The sequence below is a fragment of the Athene noctua genome, chromosome 7, assembly GCF_965140245.1.
Source record: "Athene noctua chromosome 7, bAthNoc1.hap1.1, whole genome shotgun sequence".
NCBI lineage: Eukaryota > Metazoa > Chordata > Aves > Strigiformes > Strigidae > Athene > Athene noctua.
In genome coordinates, this window is record NC_134043.1 from 21024805 (window position 1) to 21046497 (window position 21693).

Consider the following 21693-nt stretch of genomic DNA (forward strand, 5'->3'; position numbering starts at 1 on the left):
AGATCACCTAGTTCCAACCCCCTGCCCTGGGCAGGGACACCTTCCACTAGCCCAGGTTGCTCAAAGCCCCGTCCAACCTGGCCTTGAACACTGCCAGGGAGGGGGCAGCCACAGCTTCTCTGGGAAACCTGTGCCAGTGTCTCACCACCCTCACAGTAAAGAATTTCTTCCCTATATCTAATCTAAATCTTTCCTCTTTCAGTTTAAAACCATTATCCCTTGTCCTATGACTTTACTCCCTGATAAAGGGTCCCTCCTCATCTTTCCTGTAGCTCCCTTTAAGTACTGGAAGGCCGCTATAAGGTCTTCCTGGAGACCTCCTCCTTTTCCAGGCTGAACAACCCCAACTCTCTCAGCCTGTCCTCACAGGGGAGGTGCTCCAGCCCCCTGATCATCTTTGTGGCCTCCTCTGCACCCACTTGAGCAGGTCCATGTCCTGCTGATGTTGAGGGCCCCAGAGCTGGACACTGCTCCCGGTGGGGTCTTACAAGAGCAGAGTAGAGGGGGAGAATCCCCTCCCTTGACCTGCTGGTCACACTTCTCTTGATGCAGCCCAGGACAAAGTTGGCTTTCTGGGCTGTGAGCGCACATTGCATTTAAAACAGTGGGACAGATTATTTTTAATGGTAATTTCTTTTGACTGACAGACCTTGGTTTCAAAAGGTCTGCATTATCAACACAGTTTATCAACAGTACCATGGAAAACAGCATTTAGGCCTCAAGGAAATACCCAGGTGATACTGGAACAAAGAAATATGTTTAAAATGTTATTTTCATTTTTCTTTCTAGAACTGGAAGAATCCAGACAGAAATGCCCACCATGCTGGTATAAATTTGCTAACACTTGCTTGATTTGGGACTGCTGTACTCCCTGGCTGAAAGTCAAACATATTGTAAATTTAATTGTGATGGACCCATTTGTTGATCTGGCCATTACTATCTGCATTGTACTAAACACCCTGTTCATGGCCATGGAGCACTATCCAATGACAGAACAGTTTAGTGGTGTGCTTTCAGTAGGAAACCTTGTAAGTCTTTCATGATGTGCCATGTATGTGAAATGCATTTTTCTTAAATAATTCTTCTGTGACCTTGTGTATATATTTAAAATAAAATGTTGACTAGATATTTATAGGCTTGGGATAGTTGAGTTTAAATTTAAATAATATTTAAATTTAAATAGTTAAAGTTAGATTAGATAGCTAGTTTAGACAGTTTAGATTAGATCATTAGATAGTTAAATTTAAATTTAAGCTGTACTGAATCCCTCTTTGTTGACATTTGTGAATGTCACCACTTACTTTATGAAGAAAAAGATAATAAGATTTATTGAGTTAATATGCATTTTGATTTTTAGAACCTTCAGCTTCCATCATTAGAGCTGGTTAAATGAATTTATCTAAAATTTTTTCTTGGATGGATCATAAGAACAAATCATAAGAACTTTCAGTTCCATTCCCACACCTCCTGAGGTCCTGGGTGTTCAGGGAATTGTAGAGGGGGAAGTCCCAGTAAACATGGCAGATAATTTCTAACCCCAATGTATGGCAATATAGAGAAGCTATTCAGATTTATCAATAATTGCTTGCTGAAGATATAATTTACCAAAGTTGATACTGTTATTTTTATTTTTCGAATATTTTCTCATTAAAATTGAGTAAGAAAGTATATTTTCCTTGCAGGTGTTTACTGGAATTTTCACAGCAGAAATGTTTCTCAAGATAATTGCCATGGATCCTTACTATTATTTCCAAGAGGGCTGGAATATTTTTGATGGTTTTATTGTGAGTCTTAGTTTAATGGAGCTTGGACTTGCAAATGTAGAGGGATTATCTGTCCTTCGATCATTCCGATTGGTAAATATGCGGAATAAAATATGTTTCTGTGTTATATTTTTGTATTTGTGCATGTATGTGGTGCATTTTTCATTTGTACATTATATATTTGGCTAAAACAGAAGATCTTTTCATAAGAATTTAGAAAATACTAAATTGCATGCCCGCTAGATGGCATGTATTATGTCAAGTTTGTTTTATATATTAACTTAGTAACATCTATTTCTTTTTCAAGACATTGTCAACATCAATTCTGTTATTGCAGTGACTGTGCTTTAAGGATTAACTTTTTTAACAGTAGTATCTCTTAGAGTATTTTTCTCCCTAGGTGAGGGAATAAAAAATGCAAGAGCTACAGGCCCTCACTACCTATGACTGAAGATTAGTAAATCCCTTAGTTGGATTAGTGAAAAAAAGGTTGACAGCTTTAGCTGATAGACTTCCATTACTAGCTTGCTTACATGGTCAGTTTTTGAAGAGAGTAGTGTTGAGATTTTTCTTTGGATAAGGATTTTTCATCACTACTAGCTTTCTTACCATCCTCTGCAAGGGTCCATCTGCTGTCTAACAGGTTTTCTGTTTGAAAGTCACTACAGTATCTCTGTCTGTTATTAGATAGCTCTGTCATGAATAGGAATTTATATTCCTTTTAGTATTCTTTCAAGTGTCTGAACACTTGCTGTATCTTTCAGAATAATTTCACTTTGTCTGTTTCACATTGTACTTTAGCACTTTCCTCTGTCAGTTTTTCTCAATGTTGTATGTCAAACTTTGTAAGAGACATTATGCTTATTTTAAATGACAGAAAACATATTGTTAAAGATATTTGTGAGTAACTTGTATGCCTGTCATTAACAACTCCGCCTTGTTTCTCTTTCTAGGAAAACCATTTCTTCCATCTCTCTGCCAGTTAAAATGAGAGATGTGGAAGTGTCTATACACTTACAGTCCTGTTAAAGTGATCATATGTCATGTGTGCTCGTTTATTTTTAGTAATATTTCTTAGAGTTAATTATAGGGAAAAGACTGTTTTGTCCAATTTGTCCAACAAGTACAACTTGTTTATAGATATCTGAAGTCACTAAAAGAGGGAAGGTCTGAATTGGAGACCTTGTGATGATTGCAATGTAATTTAAATGAGCATAGACACAGTATTTTTTATTTCTTATTACTTGAATCAGGACTTAAGACTGCTTATATCTAGTATTGTACAAAGAACTGGAAACATAAATTTTATAAGTTTCTAAAGGCTACATAAGACATGATTTAGAAACATGGTAACTGGTATGTGAAATGTATAACAATAATTTAATTACAATTAATAACATGAATAACTGTATACTGTTCTTCTGTTTTGCAGCTTCGAGTTTTCAAATTGGCAAAATCTTGGCCAACACTAAATATGCTGATTAAGATTATTGGCAACTCAGTGGGGGCTCTGGGGAATCTGACCCTGGTGCTGGCCATCATTGTGTTCATTTTCGCTGTGGTTGGGATGCAGCTGTTTGGGAAGAGCTACAAGGAATGTGTCTGCAAGATCTCCAGTGACTGCGAACTTCCACGCTGGCACATGCATGACTTTTTCCACTCTTTCTTGATTGTGTTTCGAGTGCTGTGTGGAGAATGGATAGAAACGATGTGGGACTGCATGGAGGTTGCAGGCCAAACCATGTGCCTTACGGTCTTCATGATGGTCATGGTGATTGGAAACCTAGTGGTATGTAATCAGTGGGAATTTTTGCAAACTACTAGAACATATTTCCTATTTCTCATGATTTAGAAATCAGAGATGAAGACTGGAGAAGGACTATAGGAGATCATGTAATTAATTTTCCCTTTCTCTAAACCAGGTTCAAAAGTACCTTGATCATTTCTGAAAAATGTTTGTCTATGTTTTCTTTTAAATCTTAAGTTTATAACTCCTTTAGTAAGATGAGTGCTGAATTATGCTTATAGTTAAAAATGCCTTTTAAAAAGATATCTAGCAAATCACCTTTTACAGCCAATTGAACTGACTGGTCTCAATAGTAATGGAAAACATTATGGTCTTCATGACATCATTTATAATACTTAAAGGCTTACTGTTTCCACTTCCAGTCTTTTTCTTCTGAAACAAAATAAGCCTAGCTTTTAATTCTTTCTCATAGGTGATGACTTCTAAACTGCTTATCCATTTTGCTACTGGCCTCTGAATTCCTTCCAAGCAGCATTTTGGATAGAGACACAAGTACCAAATAATGTGGAATAATTATACTTCCATGTCTTACATCCAACATTCCTTGTGATACATCCCCAAATGACACATGAAATTTCTGTACCAGTATTGCTTTTCTGATGAAGCCTATATGCCCTTTTCTGCAGTGCTTCCACCTTGTCAGCTTTCACACCTTCTTTATATATACTTTTCATTTTTTATAACCATCATTTCCACACTAGTGCTTCAGAATTAAATGCCATATTGATTTTGAATCGTTTCAACAATTTACCATGGTTATGCCTAATTGTAGTTCTTGTTGAGTGCTAGCATCCCCTCTTTGGTATCATCCACAAATTTTGTAAATACGCTCATCCACAGGCATAAATACCAAATTTAACCAGACTAATGAGAGACTCCTGTGGTATGCCTTCTAAAATATTGTGCAACTTTGAACATGAAGAATTGACAAATATAATTTAAATATTATTTTTAATCAGTTTTGCACATAATCTGTCATAATCACATGTAGTCCAAATTTCTCTTTTATGTTTGTAAAATGTCATGAAAGAAAGTCTGAAATGAGTTTCAAAACAAAAATAGACTGATATATTCTTGACAAATATAGTTTATTATATTCTGAATTAGAGACCCTGAAGCTATGGTCTGTTGAACTGTAGAAGACTGGAGTCTGCCTGCATTCCCTTTGCCAGTGGATATAGCTTGCATAAATTACTACATCATGTTGTATCCTGCCTCCGGACATCATTCTCCATTTTGAGGAGTAGACCTGTGTGCTACTTCCAGTGTGGAGGAGAAAGTCAAGGAACAGCTCAGATTTTTACCTATATTAGTCAAGTTAAACAATCTAAGCACCACCCAGCCACTTGCTCGCTCCCACCCCAGTGGGGAAAAAAATCAAAGAGTAAAAGTGAGAAAACTCGTGGCTTGAGATAGTTTAAGAGGTAAAGCAAAAGCCACATGCACAACCAAAGCAAACCAAGGAATCCATTCACCACTTCCTGTTGGCAGGCAGGTGTTCAGCCATCTCCAGGAAAGCAGGGCTTCATCACATGTGACAGTTACTTGGGAAGGCAAGAGCTATTACTCTGAACATCTCCCCCTTCCTTCTTCTTCCCCCAGCTTTACATGCTGAGCATGACATCATATGGTATGGGATATCCTTTGGACAGCTGGGGTCAGCTGTGTCTCCTCCCAACTTTTTGTTCACCCCCAGCCTACTTGCTGGTGGGGTAGTATGAGAAGCAGAAAAGGCCTTGACTCTCTGTGAGCACTTCTGAGCAATAATGAAAACACCTCTGTATTATCAACACTGTTTCCAGGACAAATCCCAAAGCAAAAAAATTTTTTGACAATTTATAATAAAATATGGGAGGACAGGGATTATGAGCTGGAAATATCAGGAAGGTGGGTTGAAATAAAGTGCTAGCTATGAAATATAAATTATGTCATATTGAACAACCCATAACAGAATTCCTTTTATGACTTAGAAAAAAGACATCCAGTATATTTTCTCCTTACTGTCTTTTAGGTACTCAACCTCTTTTTGGCCTTGCTGCTGAGCTCATTTAGTTCAGACAACCTTGCTGCTACAGACGACGATAATGAAATGAACAATCTACAGATTGCTGTGGCAAGGATTCAGAAAGGCATAGATTATGTAAAAAGAAAAGTGCGTGAATTCATCCAAAAAGCCTTTGTTAGAAAGCAGAAAGTTTTAGATGAAATCAAACCTCTTGAAGACCTAAACAACAAAAAAGACAGCTGTATTTCCAACCACACAATAGTAGAAATAGGTAAAAACCTTGCCTATCTTAAAGAAGGGAATGGAACTACCAGTGGCATAGGCAGCAGTGTGGAAAAATATGTTGTTGATGAAAGTGATTACATGTCATTCATAAACAACCCAAGTCTCACTGTGACAGTGCCAATTGCTGTCGGGGAATCAGATTTTGAAAACTTAAATACGGAGGAGTTCAGCAGCGAGTCAGACCTGGAAGAAAGCAAAGAGGTAAGACTGTTTCTATATTTAAAATACTCTGATGCTTTCATTTTTGTCCTAAGGTTACTAGTGTTGAATTCACATCTCTGTTTAATACCTGTATAACAGCATATACAAACTTGTAATGAAATTTAAGGTAAATTGATGGAAGGTTGCAGGTGTATTGCATTTTCAGTAATAATCAAGATGCATAGGACATTTTTTTTAGAAAATTAATACTTTTTTTCCCTTATTTTATTTAGTTAAATCATTAACAAGAAAATGAACCAACTTAATAGCCCTGGATACCAAAAGTTTTACAAAATGTGTGGGGTTGTGCAAGTGTCTCCATGCTTATTTCATCAGCTCAATTTATTTACTCTTTTGTCTGCTTTCTGGAGTGCCTCCTGTCAAATTAACAGTTTGGTCTGATGCTTTTAACCTTTCTGATATAGTCAAAGTACATCTACATGCTTCATAAGTGCATTTAAATACTGGACCAGCATCACTAAATGATTTTGTATAAATCACTAACAATCTATCTGATAGTAGCAGAACCACTGAAGAAGTGAAGTAATATAGCTTTATACCTCAGTATAAGATCCTCTTATATGGCTACCCATTGTCATTTTCAAAGCTTTAAGATACTTGAATTTGTTACCTACTGTGACCATAATAAAATGTTCCTCTTTCTAGCACGATGTGGTGCCGAATGGACAAAATCTGAGCTAGCACTTAGTGAGTTACAGTGGATGCTGAAGCCATTATTACTGTGTCAGCTCAGTGCTCTGTCCGTCACAATTGTACGTGGTGGAGGCACACCACCTCAGGTGGAGTAAGTCTGTGCTATGCTTAATACCAATGCTAGTTCATTCAGCATTAGCATGGGTGCTTTTGAACAGTACTACATGCTACAGTGTAGACATAAACTAACATAATGGTTTTCTTAAGTGATTTCCTCGTGCTTGAATCTGAGGGTATAAATATGGCTAAAATTCTAGTAAATCTCACCCTGAGATCGTTTTTTGTACAGACTGCATCACACAGTCATATTTTCTTGTTTCTTAACAGAAATGTCTTTATTGTTCTTTTGAAAATATTTACAGATTATTTATATTAATATTTATCTTACTCTAAAACTATGATTTGGGTGTAGAACAAAGCAGAAGTTGTTGTAGTTTAACCTTTAATTGCTCTGTGTAACAAAGAGGGTGATTGTATGAAAGTTTCTTGGTCCGATGTAGGATTTTGGTTGATTCTATTCTATCTTTGTACATAGGATAAGAAAAGGAATCTTCTTCAGGCACCTTTACACCACATAGGGCCAGTGCATTGTTCTGTCTTTCCACTGTTCTGCTGTTCCATTGTTCTATTGTCCCATTGTTAACTGTTTCAAAACTTATTGCTGCCAAAGGAGCAGCAATTCTACTGCTAACTGGTCAAATTCCACCTATCAGTGAGCTCATCCATAATGATTGCATATGACAGTAATGGCACAGGCTATTTTTCTGTCTTTTTGTAAATCACGTAGTTTCTTGATAAATGCCTGGTCCTTCTGGGTTTGTTCTTTTTTCCTGCTAATCATGTTCAAGTCCATCTATCACTTTCAGCCTTCTCCTTGCTTAGCAACTATTGATTGCCAGAGGATGTACTGAAATTTTAGAAAGAAAGTGTCTTAAGTTCAGTACTAGAAAACAGAATACTTTGGATTTCTTAATCACAAAATATTTATTGCTATCTTGGTGGAGTAACAGATGCCTATTTGTCATTCTGTATTTTTCTGTAAAGTTAATATATATTTATCAGTTTCAAAGGTGGTGTCAACCTAAATCTATCATTTTTTCATAAAACATTCTAAATGTCTCAGTTGGAAAGTATGAAGAAGATACCATTAGTTTGTTCTGCAGATATATTGTAACTGGCAATGATGCTTCAGATTATATTACTGTATGAATGACATTAAAAGAAAATCTGACACAGATACACTCTGAGATGTTGACTGTAAAGTCCCAGTATGATCAGAAGTATGCACTCAGGAAAACTCTCCTCTCTTCACTTCTTATTTTGTGCTCCCACCCATATTAGATTCATTCTGATAATGTCACTGATTCTGATACTACCACTTACGGTAATAGTAAACCATGTTTTAAATTGTTCTCTACCTTTTCCTGTGCTTGTTCTTTTTTAAAAATTATGAAGTTATGTATTAACTGAAATTTTATCAAAATAGATTATAGCTCTGATAGATTTTAATTGGCAACTTCTCTGCAAAAAGTAATTTGGAAGTGTAATTGGATTCTACTAATTTAAGTACTACATGGCATTAAAATGACTGAGAAATAAGTAATTTAAATATTTTATTTAGTGATTATTAGATTAATTAGATGCTGAAGTCAGTTTTTAAAAATGTAATCACAGGACTGTTCTGTACTAGTGGAGTATTCTCCATTTCTTATGCTGAAGCTACAGTTGTGAAATAAAATATACAGAAAATATTTATGATCCACTGAACAGTGGTAGCAAGAAGGAACATAACTTTTGGTAGTGCCTAATGATTAAGGCATCTGTTCTGAGAATGAAATTTTCCGTGCTCCAAAATCTATTTATAATTTTTTAACAGTCAATAGTCAGTGGCTAAAATGCAGAAACTGCCTTGAAATGGGGACCAAATCCTGAGTTTCCCATATGAATTCCCTGATCACCAGCACTCTTCCTTTTGCTTCTTTTTGTAGCCTGCTCAATCTTTTAACTATTTACTCCACAAGAGCATTATGTCAGTAGAAGAGATGGAGGATGTACTTTATTCAAACCTATAGGCTGGTGGTTAGCAGGACAGAGTATGACTGCAGTGACAGTGGTGCATCTATTTCTTCATTGTGTAACAGGATGGTATGACTGCTGACAGTCTTCATTAGCCAAGTCTTTTCTTTTCCCAGCAGAAGGACCACAACTGGGTTATTCTATAAGTAGACAAAAATATTGGTTTCCTATAGGGAAAAATTTAAAGCGGATTATCTCACATTGGAGACATGAGCTCCAGTCATTAAGCTTCCACCATAAAAGAAAGGCTTTCTCCTCCAGATAAAATATTTAATAGTGTCCTCATTGCATTCTTCGAGGCATTTAATCCTGTAAATATGTGTGTTAATCATGCTTCAGGAACTGCAGACTGATCAGTGAGAAGACAAAGAAATGCAATTCAGTCAGGAATGAGCTAGTGCTAGTAACTTTTAACTGGTCAAGCCTGAAACTCTTCTGAGCATATTCAGGACTAAAATTTCTTACTCTTGCAGAAGTTGAAGATGAAAAATTGAAGGGAAACGATTACAAATTTCAGGCATCTTAAAGAGAGAGACAGAGGTTGAGTTAAAACATTGAGCATATTTTTTATTTAAGTGCCTAAATTTGAAATAGATTTTAATCACAAAAGTGCATTTTTTTGGTCTTAATCCTAGTTCCCACTCTTCACTAGAAAATTCTTATTCACTATGGTTTTTGATATTAAGAGTGATGGCTTATTAGTCACAGGACCAACACTCTTGTCATGAAAATGATCCATAGTAAAAGAAGGCATTTTTTAAATTAAATAAGTGAGTACAAATGTCTTTTTGTTCAAGGTTTCCTCTTTTTTGTCATGCCATAATGTGCCTTCCATTTCTGCTCTCTCATGTTTTCCCATTTATATGATTCTGCTGTTGCCGAGTGTTGATCTGCCAGTGACTTCATTGCTTATACCACAAATAAAAGAACTGAAGTTAGAAACTGTCACCAAACCACATTCCATGAGCAGTATCCCAAATGAAGGGCAGTTTAGGCATCCATGTCCTGTGAGAACACTGCACAAGATAGCCAGATGATACTGAGTGTGTGTCCGTGTGCTTTTGCTTTTCTCTATGTATACACGTATTCACTGTGGTATAGGGCAATAAGCTGAATTTCTACAAAGTAATCACCACTTATTAGAATGTTTTAATTAATTATATTATTGTTTCGTGATTTTTTTATTATAACATGAATCTTTTCCAGTATTTTGATGAAAATGTTAACTAGACTGTGCCCTTCTAGAAACGATACATCCAATATTGTACTTGCTAGTAGGTGTGAATTTACAAGGAATTTTCCAGAAAACTGCCTGAAAACTAAAATAGAATTATGAGCATTGTCTTCATAAGAATGGTAGGGGGGGAATACAATGTAATAAGGAATTAGAGAACAATTCCTGAATAACACTTTAACATGAAAGTAGGGCCATTACCAAGTATTGGGCCACTGTGCTGTCTGTTGTCCTAAGTAAAGGTATGTGGACCTGCATTATTGCCATCCAGCACAGAGACTATAAAAATATTTTTTCCTTTTTAGGTCCTTAAGTAGTAAGAGGATGATTTATCATAGAAAATGTTGTAGTGCATGTATAGCTGCATAATAATTAGATTTTTATGCTAAGTGTAACTTTTAGGCTAGTAATTACGCCAAGATATACCAAGTTACAAGATATTTTTAAATGCCTTGAAAAATATGGGATTTCCTAATGCTGTTGCAGACACTTTAATAACGTATATTTTACTTTAAGCAGTATTCAGCGCAAAAAAAGCAGAGGTGCTGTGTCCTGAACTTCATTTCCTACCATTCTTACTTCTCACAGGAGTAGAACCAAGCTGGATCAGTCAAGCGGGCAGCTCTGGTGCCTTTTAGCGAGGCAGAGCATCGTGTCACCAATTTTACACAGGTTACCTAAGCAAATTATACATCTATACGTATATACTATATAATCACTTTTTAACGGATATTGACTGGCCTGCATGCTCTTCAGCTATGATCCTGTCCCATTCATTGCAATAAAGTACAAACATGCACAGCTGCTCTCTGCTGAGACACGGGACTCGCATCACAGCATGGTCAGGCAAGATTGGCAGCCCCAATATTTCTGTGGTTCAGATGCTATACTTTCCATGATGTTTTAATAGTATTTCGCAGTGCATGCTATGTACCTTTCCCAGTCTTGATGGTAAAGTTTTCAGGATTCTATTTTTGAAGGGTTTTCTTTCCTATTGAAGGAAGTCAGAATATGTAACAAGCAAGCTGTGTTTCACATCAGAAGCTTATACAAGTCCATTTGTAAACTGTGTTGATGATTAAAAGCTGCTAGCTGTTTTGGAAAACTTTCATACTATTGTATTTTAGCTTGTAATAGAGGTAACTTGCAAACTCATGATAGTCACATTTTTATTTTTCACAATTTTTTTCTTAGAAATGCTCTTCCTCAGTACTTGTATAAACATTTAGTTATTCTGGAGATTAATATGCACTACTTGAAGCACCATAAAGCATGAAATTCATTTAATTTCCACAGTTAAATCATGTGACCATCACTTGGTTAAAAAAACTCATATAAAATAGTTATTTGGCTGGTCAAACATTCAGAGATCAGTTCTGCTCTTACTTACACCCGCACTTGTAAGAGAAAACTGAGAGCAAGATCTCCAGCAAGATCTGGACCAATTCAGTGTGACCATAGCCCTTTAATTATGTTCACAAACTGATTACATCCCCAAATATCTAAAATGGTCTGCCCTGAGAAACTTAAACTTATTCTCATCTTACTGGTAGTAAGTAAAGTTAATCAGTCTAGTAAATAAGCTACTGATTTTGGACAGAAAGGTTCCCAGCTTCAGTATGATTTACATCTCACCCGTTAAACATTGCCATAATATTTACAACACCGTAGTTGTATGATGCTGCTTTCAGCTTGGTAAATCAGTGTACTTAAAATGTATTTACTACATAGCTTCTTGTCTTACATGTTGGAAGGAATAATCTATCTCATAAGTTGTAATTTGATTTAGAAATATTTGTTATTCAAAATCCTTTGATACTCTAAAGAATTAAGGCTTTGTATTGTGAATTGGTCACATCATATTGGCATATTGTGATTCATAGTGGATGACATCAAGTTGCTAATATTAGAGTTAATTGGAGTTCACTTAATCTCTACAAACAGCAGTCCCTTGCTCTGTTTCAGAAATCTCCTTTCACTATTGCTTGTGTGAATTAAAGAGCCTTTTTAAGTACCTTCCAGTGGGAGAGCTTTTGCGAATATTTCCACTGCTGCTTATGATTTTTGCTTTCATCCAACATTCTTGCAAGTATTTTCATTTATGAAATGCTCATAAATAAGTAGATCAAAGGAATTCTGAATAGCAATAAAGTACAGAATGGACTAGAATTTAGGGATCATGGTTTTTTGCAGTATTTGCAAACAGTAATCATCACTGAATTGTTTTGCTTTGATTTACAGTGTTCTGCTTTTTTTAACTGATAGAGTTGTTATGCCTGACTGTATAAGCACAAGAAAGAGTGGCATCCAGATTCCACTTAACAGTACCATTTGAACTACAGTGATATTTACCAGTTGGTTGATTTCATAGGTGATACAGCTGTACTGAAAAAGACTGGATAAGTTTGGATATAATATTGATCACAGAACATTTCATTTTCGTACTGACATCCACACAGCACTAAGAAAATAAAACCAATATAATTTCCGTTATTTAACATGATCACAGATATTTGTGTGGAAAGGAAATTAACAGCAAAACAAAAATGTTTTTTCTTGCTGCCATCTTCCTTCTTATGTCTTTTCTGCTCTTTGCTCCTTCAGTCCCTTAAATTATGATTTTAACAGCTATTAGTGGCATCCTGGCCAATCTTGAAATTTCAGGCTTTTTTAAACATGTTAAACTAAGAGCTGTTCATCTACTCTCAGATAATCATCTTTGAAACAAAGAAAGAGAGAAATGCTAGAAGCTCAAAGTGGCCTGGCCCTAAGTGAAACAGAATTGTATGAATCTATGAGATGTTGTCAAGGTTCAGAAAGTAATTAAGTCAAAAACTTCCTGACCTAATCCTGGTTGCTCTGATAGCAAGCTGCTTTCCACTTTCAGTTTCTATCTTGAAAGCTAAACTAAAATCTTTATCTCATATTGTACTGTATTGCTGACTAAAGCTTGACTGGCAAGGCTGTTGGTAGATATGACATAAAATATCTCCCTCTTTCTCTCTGATAATCAGTATACTGCTGCTTTAGAACCATGTAAGTACTTTTGTCCCATCTTCTGTGAAAAGGAGATGGAGTATGTATGTTCTGAGGTTTTGCAAAGTAGATTTCTCCAAGAATAATTTCCTTAGCGTACTATTCAGAGAAAATCTAGCATCATAACTCTTGAAGAGTGTCTAATATTTCACCCTGATAAATCTCTTATAATCTGGGTGAATGAATACTTTTGAAACCTAGAACTATGATACAAAAAAAGGCTTAAAAAGGACTTACTGTTATATCAAAGATAACATTTGGATATGATGATTATCTTGTTTCTATGGCTTCATTTTTTAAAAAAAGATGCATACATGTTAAGTATATAGCATTGCATAAATCCAGTTTTTGTCATGCTGGTGAGCAGAGAAGAATTTATCAGATACAAAGATAACTATGGATATGTTAAGGCGAAGAACTGGGACATATGCTACATACCTAACATATCAGGGTCTGCAGTTAGGCAGCATATGGACAAAATATAATCAGCAGTAACATGGTCCATTCCCAGGTGATGTCGTGCTGAATACGTAGGAATCAGTACAGCATCCTTGGGTCAGTTCCTTTATACCACAGCAGAAGTGATTGTTACTGAAAAGTTTTCCTAGCATACTGATCTTAACTGATTTGGTAAAATCTTAAGACGTTGTATCATAAAACCTTCCTAGCTGTTTGTAATGCATACTAAATTTTATAAATATTGTATACAATGCCATACAATAAATTCAATGTTATAATTAACAAAGAAACAAACAAAAAGAGACACCATAATTTCTGTTGAGATCTTAAATATTTTCTTCCCCAAATGATACTGAATTTTTACAGATTGATTTTATTGAATAATTTTTATAATATACCTTTTCATATACTGATCAGGTGGGGGCTAAGTTCAGGTATAAACGAACAGTATGCTAAGGAAATACTCTGTTACATCAACAATAGAAGAGTAACTGATAATAGAAGTTAACTGACTAATAGAAGTTAACTCAGTGACATGAGACATTTAATTGTTGTGTTTCAATTATCAGCTGCTGTTGATTCATTTTAGGATTTTTCTGTTTAGCTTAACTCCTGTGATCATTACTACAGCTCTTTAAAAGAAGCATACAAGATTTTCAGTGAGAAGAGACTTGAAAGATACAACTCACCATGCATACTGACCCACATAAATAAAGATGGCTTTCTGATGTTCCTGTTAATTGACTGTTCTACTGATACCTTTACTATCTGATCTTTTTGATCTCTCCTTATAGTGGATATCTCTAATCTTCCATCTTGAGTTAACTGTTAGTCTTATGCAATTTCAGTAATAGGAATTCATTGACCCTTCTTAAAAAGTAACAAGTGATGATTAAACTAACTGTGTAATATCTGAGTTACTGAACTCTTCATTTTCCTGTAAAAGAATGGACAGTAGGTCTTTCAAACTTACGGTTTAACCAGTTCATAATTTTTGTTTGCTCTGCTACTACTACAGCATTCTGCTAGAAATGCTGTCCAGATCGGAATGATGCAAGCAACATTCTAAGAAAATTCTACATAATACATACAGATAGTCACTTCTCAGTTTAAAAATTATTTACTGTATTGTATTGATAGATGTTAATTTTTAACATCATATATACATTTCTTTGGAATGTACCTTGCATTTATGATATTTCTGGCCTTTCCTAAAACTAATGATTGACTTCCACTGATGTTTAAATGCTGTGGTACTTAAGGACTACAGTATTTATCCCATACTTTCCAGTTTTTCCATTTTAGAGGCAGTATTCCACAATGACCAAACTGCGATGCATTATCTATAATTTGAATATGTTGCAATGGGAAATTTGTAAATAATAATCTGCAGAAAAGTGTGCATCCATGTCTTTGAACATGGGACCTAACCTCAGAGATGCTTAGCTTTTGCTCGTGCACAACCTGAAACATGAATATGTAAGCTGGGTTTTCCAAAGAAACATAAAGGGTGCACAGATATCACTGAAATTACGTGCATAATACACCCTACAATAATGTTGTCATCTGTTTGGTTTTCCTTAGAGGAATCTGGGCTATAGTGTACCATGGTACACAAAAATCAAAGTTAAGCCTATGTCAAAATCACAACACAATATATTGTCAGTGTGATTTGATGAAATCAGAGTGGGGGAGAAAGGAATTAATCTTTTTGTTTGAAGAACATACTTAATATTGTCTGCAATGTAAAATTCCATTAAAGTATTATGGTACTTTCTCTATTAACATAATATTGTTTACATTTCCTTTACAAAAAACTGTGTGGAATTTTAAGCTTCTCAGACATCTTTTAAAGGAATAATGCCTCTAACTTAAGTTTTAAGTGTCAGCAAAGAGATATCTTTAATGTTACTGTGGACCATCTCTGCCTAATATTAATTGCCTATAACTGTATACTAAATATGCTTACATCATTCCCTTAATAAAATTAGCTACTTATCAATGCAGCCATTTTACTGATGTTATACTCCACATAGTAATAACATTAGAAGAGTCATAGAATGCCGTGATCAAACTACTTTTACTTATTATAGTACTCATATTTGTCTGTTGCCAACATAATGATGGTGTGAAAGAATAATTTTGAAGATCTGGATTATATTATCAGCATGATTCATTGGTGCAGTATTGTTTTATGAAGTATTGTTTTAAAAGCACTTGTTTTCACTTCAGTCTTCCAAAAATAAAGATTTTTTTTTTTTCTTTTATAGTGATTGGACATGTATGTGTACTGTACAAAAGTAATAAGTAGTTTAAAAATGCACAATAAATTCAGAAAATGCATTGGCAAGTGAGAATGCAAAATATCAGCTGCTGCTCTTAAATATATGTGCTGCTCTTTTGGAAATAAAGAGAATTAAACTATCCTATACAACTCATAATGTGTGTTTTCATGTCAATGATAATGAAAAGTTTATATTAAAACTTTTTAGATTTTACAGACTTGATAGAATAACATTTACTTGAGACATGAAAATACATCTGTGCAGCTTGCTGTTGGTTTGGTCATGACGTTGGAAAATTATCTGTATTAACACATGCTATCTGAAGTGTAATCTAAAATGCAGCCACATGATTGGAATAATTAAACAGTACAAAGTGTGGAAGGTACCCATTCCTAACTCGCTGAAATTTCATTTCAGAATTCTTATGTGTGGCTCAGAATAGTAGTCTAATAATTTCAGCAATTCCTTGTATGAAAATATCAAAATATTTTCAATAGGGAAAATGCACATGATGTAGTTTCTAATCTTGTGACCTCACCTGTAGTAGAGCAATTTGGCATTATAGATTGTAGATAAGAAATTATTTTAATGTCAGAGCACGGAATACATGCAAAATATTTTGGTATGCATTTAAAACTTGAATTTCTATTCAAAATAAATAAAATTGAAAAAAATAATTATGTGGGGTTTCATTCACAGAAATTAAATGCATCCAGTTCATCAGAAGGCAGCACAGTTGATATTGGACTACCTCCGGAGGGGGAACAGCCAGAAGCAGAACCTGAAGAATCTCTGGAGCCAGAGGCTTGTTTTACAGAAGGTAGGCAAAGCAAAATACATGCATGGTGATTAGACTTAACTGTGTTGATTTGGGCTGGATTCTATTTTTATTCAAAATCAAGAAGCAGCTTTGTGATTATAGTTGTATTTTCTGTTTGTATTAGTAACTCCTTCAGAGGAACTGCCATAGATATACTGTTCTCGCATTGGCTCTCTCTTCTTGGAAGGTATTATAAAAGTTACAAAGCTTTAATTTCAAATACTGAAACAAAAATCTTCGAATAGGAGAAGCTTATCCGCAAACATCTATTGCAGTAGCACTGAAATAAGCCAAATTACTTCTGTTCATTGTGATTCCTAATATTTACCTTATTCTGACATCTCAAAATTTATTATTGCACTTAGGCTGTGTGAGGAGATTCAAATGCTGTCAAGTCAGTGTAGAAGATGGAAAAGGGAAAATCTGGTGGAATCTTAGGAAAACCTGCTATAAGATTGTTGAACACAACTGGTTTGAGACCTTCATTGTCTTCATGATTCTTCTCAGCAGTGGTGCTCTGGTAAATTCAGTGTGGAACTATTGTGTCTATTTTAAGCATCAAGCATGTAGAATTACAGTTAATTATATAGCTACAGGTAAAATATAGAATTTAACATCCAATTCATAAATGTTCTAATATCAACATATATCAAAATGTATTTGGCGTGTATTGTAGGATACATAAGAGTTTGCTCAGGGGCCATGAAATAAATTGTTTGGCAAGTTCAAAAGGTGGTTTTAATGGAAAGAAAAAATGACTTATATCAGACTGGTATTCACATGCCTTTTATTGATGATAATAGTTTTTTTTGTCTTATGGACATTTAAAACAAACCACAGCTGAGATAGGAACTTGTCAACAGCAACCTGAATTGTTAAACGGAGATGTAGGGTGCCAACATGATTCTGTAAGGTATTTTACCAGATTCACGTTGAATCATATGTGCTGATCAAGTACTGAAGTAATTAGTTCAATGTAGATATTTTCTTTTGAAAAGACAGTTATTAATCTTTGGTCAGGATTGCTTTGTGGGTTAGTGTGTATAGTACTGTGTATAGCTTAGTTTCAATTATTAGTTCCTCAAAAATTCTGTATCGCAGTCATTTTTAAATCCCTCATATAATTTTGATATAAAGTAGTAGCTACCTTAAAGGAAATCCTTATGTTAATAAGCCATTGCTATCCATGGAAATGAATTAAAATGGAGAACGGTATTACAGAAAGTTTCACAGATCACTGTTCAGCTCAGTTGAAAGCTGAATACTGTGTTTGGACCCACCTTTATGAAAAGACTACAATATGGAGTGAAAGCAAAAGTTGTGCTTGAGGGAAGGATATATGTATGATCATCACATAAATATTCAGTTCAAATTTTTTATTGGCTACTATATACCACACTGCAAATTGTGAATACATTTAATTATATCTTCAAAAATCTTTTTCACAGGCATTTGAAGATATATACATAGAGCAGCGTAAAACTATCAAGACCATGCTGGAATATGCTGACAAAGTTTTTACTTATATCTTCATTCTGGAAATGCTTTTAAAATGGGTGGCTTATGGCTTTCAAACCTATTTCACTAATGCGTGGTGCTGGCTGGACTTCCTGATTGTTGATGTATGTATTCTTTTTCATGTCCTGTATGACAGGCTCTAAAAATCAGAATATTATATTTTCAGGATAAGCTTTCTGTTCTATTCAGTGGAAATTCTATTTTAAAACTGTTGCTGTGGTATGGTTTATAATTCCGTGCAGAAAAGAAAAAATACTTAGATATACTTATTACTCTCGAAATGTTTTGTTGATATTCTCTAGTTTTGTGATGTTGTAATGCTTTATTGAAATGATACTTTTTACTATTTTTTTTTTCCACGGTGAGGAAAGGGTACTGTTCATCCTCTTCAGTTTTTGCTGTATATGAAATTTGAGCCTGTCAAAGCAATTGCTTTAAAGGTTTCTAACACTCTAATCAATTACTGTAAGTGTCCTGCCACTTTGTGTAATATGAAAGGAAAATGCTGCTAGGAACTCTCAGTTCCATTGTACTTTTCAGCACTCTTGCCCTTTTCACTGTGTCACATGGACAACCTTAAAGAGACACTTGGAGAACTGTAGATGAGCCCCCTTCAAATGGATTCTCAAATGATTTTCAAAAGGCTGAACCACCAAGTAGCAGATATACATTGTCTGAAGGAGCCCTAGTGAGAAGTGCATTGTAATTTCAAGTCTATGTGCTCAACAATGCATGCACAGTACTGAGCAGCATAAATGGAAGTCTACAGATCTTTAACCATATACAGCAGACATTCATTTCCCTTCCATCCCCAATAGCCTGACTACATCTATCTGTGCTAATAGGGCATCTCTCAGTTCCACGTATGTAATTCCCATGGAATGCAAGGTAAGAATGTGTCTTGAATCACTTGCTCGCTCATTCCAAAAAGCAGCAGAATTCTATAGAAATTGCTATGTATCTCCTTAAAACTACAATGATATGATAGACCATGAAGTTTTTACTATACAGAGCTTGGAAAACATTGTAACTTTAAAATCCGTACCAGCATTGCAGATCCTATGATAAAACATGACTATATGCACACTTAGTGTTCTGTGGTTGTGTCTATACCCTTGTACAACTGATTGATTGGCTCAGTCATCAGATGTGTAAAATACCATGACCAGTAGAGCTTTACAGAGACACCGCAGACAATAATTTACACTGTCATTATATGTTCACTATATTTATCAACAAATATTTAATTCTCATTCAATAATCAGTTGTTTAGTTACTTCTGTGACCTTTATAAATAATATTATTAGTTTTTCATGGCAACCCTACCCTGGTGCAATTTTTTTAATGGAAAAAAATAATCTCTGAAACATTTTTTAAAATCTTTAGTCAGAGGACTGAGATAATGAAGTGAAAAGATTAATTTGGAAATGAATTAAGAGAGGACAGGAAGGACAGAAGGGAAGAGCGTTCAGTGGAGGGAAGTAGAAGATGGTTTGTTTGTTTGTTTTTCTTTAGGGTTGTTAGGCATTGGAATAGGCTGCCCAGGGAGGTGGTGGAGTCCCCATCCCTGGGGGTGTTTAAGAGTCGGGTCAACATAGCGCTGAGGGATATGGTGTAGTTGGGAACTGTCAGTGGTAGGTTAATGGTTGGACTAGATGATCTTCAAGGTCCTTTCCAACCTAGTTGATTCTGTGATTTAATAGGGCCACTCCTTCCCAATGGTTTACTATAAAAACATTTGTAAGGATTATTGATAAAAGATAATTGTATTATTTATTTTACAGCTATTCTAGTTTATTTACTCATCTGCCTGCAGACCAGACCAGCGTTATGCAAGCCAGAATTGATGAAGTGGTTAAAGGAGTCACATGGAATGTAATGAAGTGTGGATATGCCTAACAATGAAGCTTCTACCATTGTCTAACAGTCCTGATTAGTCTGGTTAAATCTGAACAGCACTGGTAGCTATAGCTGTTGAATAAGATTTTCTGGACATTAGACAGATACATTTGACCAAAGACCGGGTCTGGATGTGGTTTTTGAGAGCTTTTACATTCTCCTCAAGTTCTGAAGATATCATGGAAAGTCCTGACTAAATTGAGCATTCCAATTCCCCCAACTTTTGGGTGTTTTCTTTTTGCATGTGACTTCATTTTTCTTTAAATACCACCAAATGTTGACTAGTCTATGTGAATTTAGAAAGGATTTTTATACCATTCTACCAACATTATTTCATCAACAGGTACCAGAACATACTTTTATTCTACTTTGTCTGACTTGAAAGACCTTTCTGTATTATATAGGGATTCCTGGAGAAAAAGGTCCAGCCTTGAATCTTCTTGAGAAGTTCAGGGCACACATCATTCCCTCCATATGTATCAAAAGGATATACAAGATGAATGAGCAATATTGCCTTTCTGTTTTTGTGTAGGTCTCTTTGGTTAGCTTAACAGCTAATGCCTTGGGCTACTCAGAACTTGGTGCGATTAAATCCCTTAGGACACTAAGAGCTTTGAGACCTCTAAGAGCCTTGTCGCGATTTGAAGGGATGAGGGTAAGACAAAATGAAAGAATCTGAAATAATGCATGCATACACAGAAACAATGCATGCAGAATAATCAATGACAAATCCATGCAGAAATGCTACACTATCATCCTATATATTTTACATTTATCACTAACATATAAGCAAAAGGCTTCATCTGCTTATATGAATTCATGTGTTATTGCACACATTGTTATACTTCTTTAGGTTCCTTGGCCTTTCACCCTATTTCATATTTTCCTGGAGGGCCCAAGGATCTATGCAGTGTTACTACAAAACTGAATTTACCCCATACAAAGAAATCCTGCTATAGTCAGAACAGTTAAAAAAACCCCAATACTTCCTCCTAAAAGTGTGTGCACATATGCACATGTATATTTCACACAAGGTTAGAATATCATGCACAGTCTATCAAATATCTTTAACCTACCATTCTGTAAATATTGAGAATTTCTGTAACAGTTTAAAAGTTTTGTAATGAATTCCTCTGTTAATGAGTAAATTGGCAGTGTTAAAATACCTTTTCTCTTTCATATTAGAACTATTTTGTTCTATTTAAGACAACTGTTCTAGCATATCCAATTTCTGGCCTAAACTGGTTGCTTACTTTTTTCCATATTGATTCTAAAATGTTGATTATAATCTACAGAGCACTAAGCAGCCTAAAAACATGTTAGAAGACTTTTGCTGACAGTGTTGGGTATATTTGAGTAGTTACTATCCCCAGCTGTTTGTTACCACCATATCAGTTACCACAGCTGAGACCCTCAGCTGCCCGACTGGGCACTCTCAGTCTATTCCAGTGCAAAGTCCAACTAATTAGTTTAGGTCCCTTCTTTAGTACACTGAAACAGACAGAGACCTTACGTATTCTGCTATGACATGAAAGCTCTAGAAATGTTTCTCTTAGGGGCAGTAGTCAACAACTGGAGACAGTATATATTT

At 35.3% G+C, this 21693-nt stretch overlaps 1 protein-coding gene across 1 annotated transcript in view; it reads left to right on the top strand.

Moving 5' to 3' along the window:
- Positions 1-21693, top strand: part of LOC141962852 (sodium channel protein type 2 subunit alpha-like) — a 76953-nt gene that overhangs the window by 44393 nt on the left and 10867 nt on the right. The window contains exons 14-21 of the mRNA XM_074911541.1: positions 790-1028; positions 1683-1856; positions 3196-3552; positions 5582-6061; positions 16565-16685; positions 17051-17205; positions 18134-18307; positions 20635-20757. Of these exons, the coding sequence (XP_074767642.1) occupies positions 790-1028; positions 1683-1856; positions 3196-3552; positions 5582-6061; positions 16565-16685; positions 17051-17205; positions 18134-18307; positions 20635-20757 (1823 nt within the window). The remainder of the gene's footprint in view (positions 1-789; positions 1029-1682; positions 1857-3195; positions 3553-5581; positions 6062-16564; positions 16686-17050; positions 17206-18133; positions 18308-20634; positions 20758-21693) is intronic.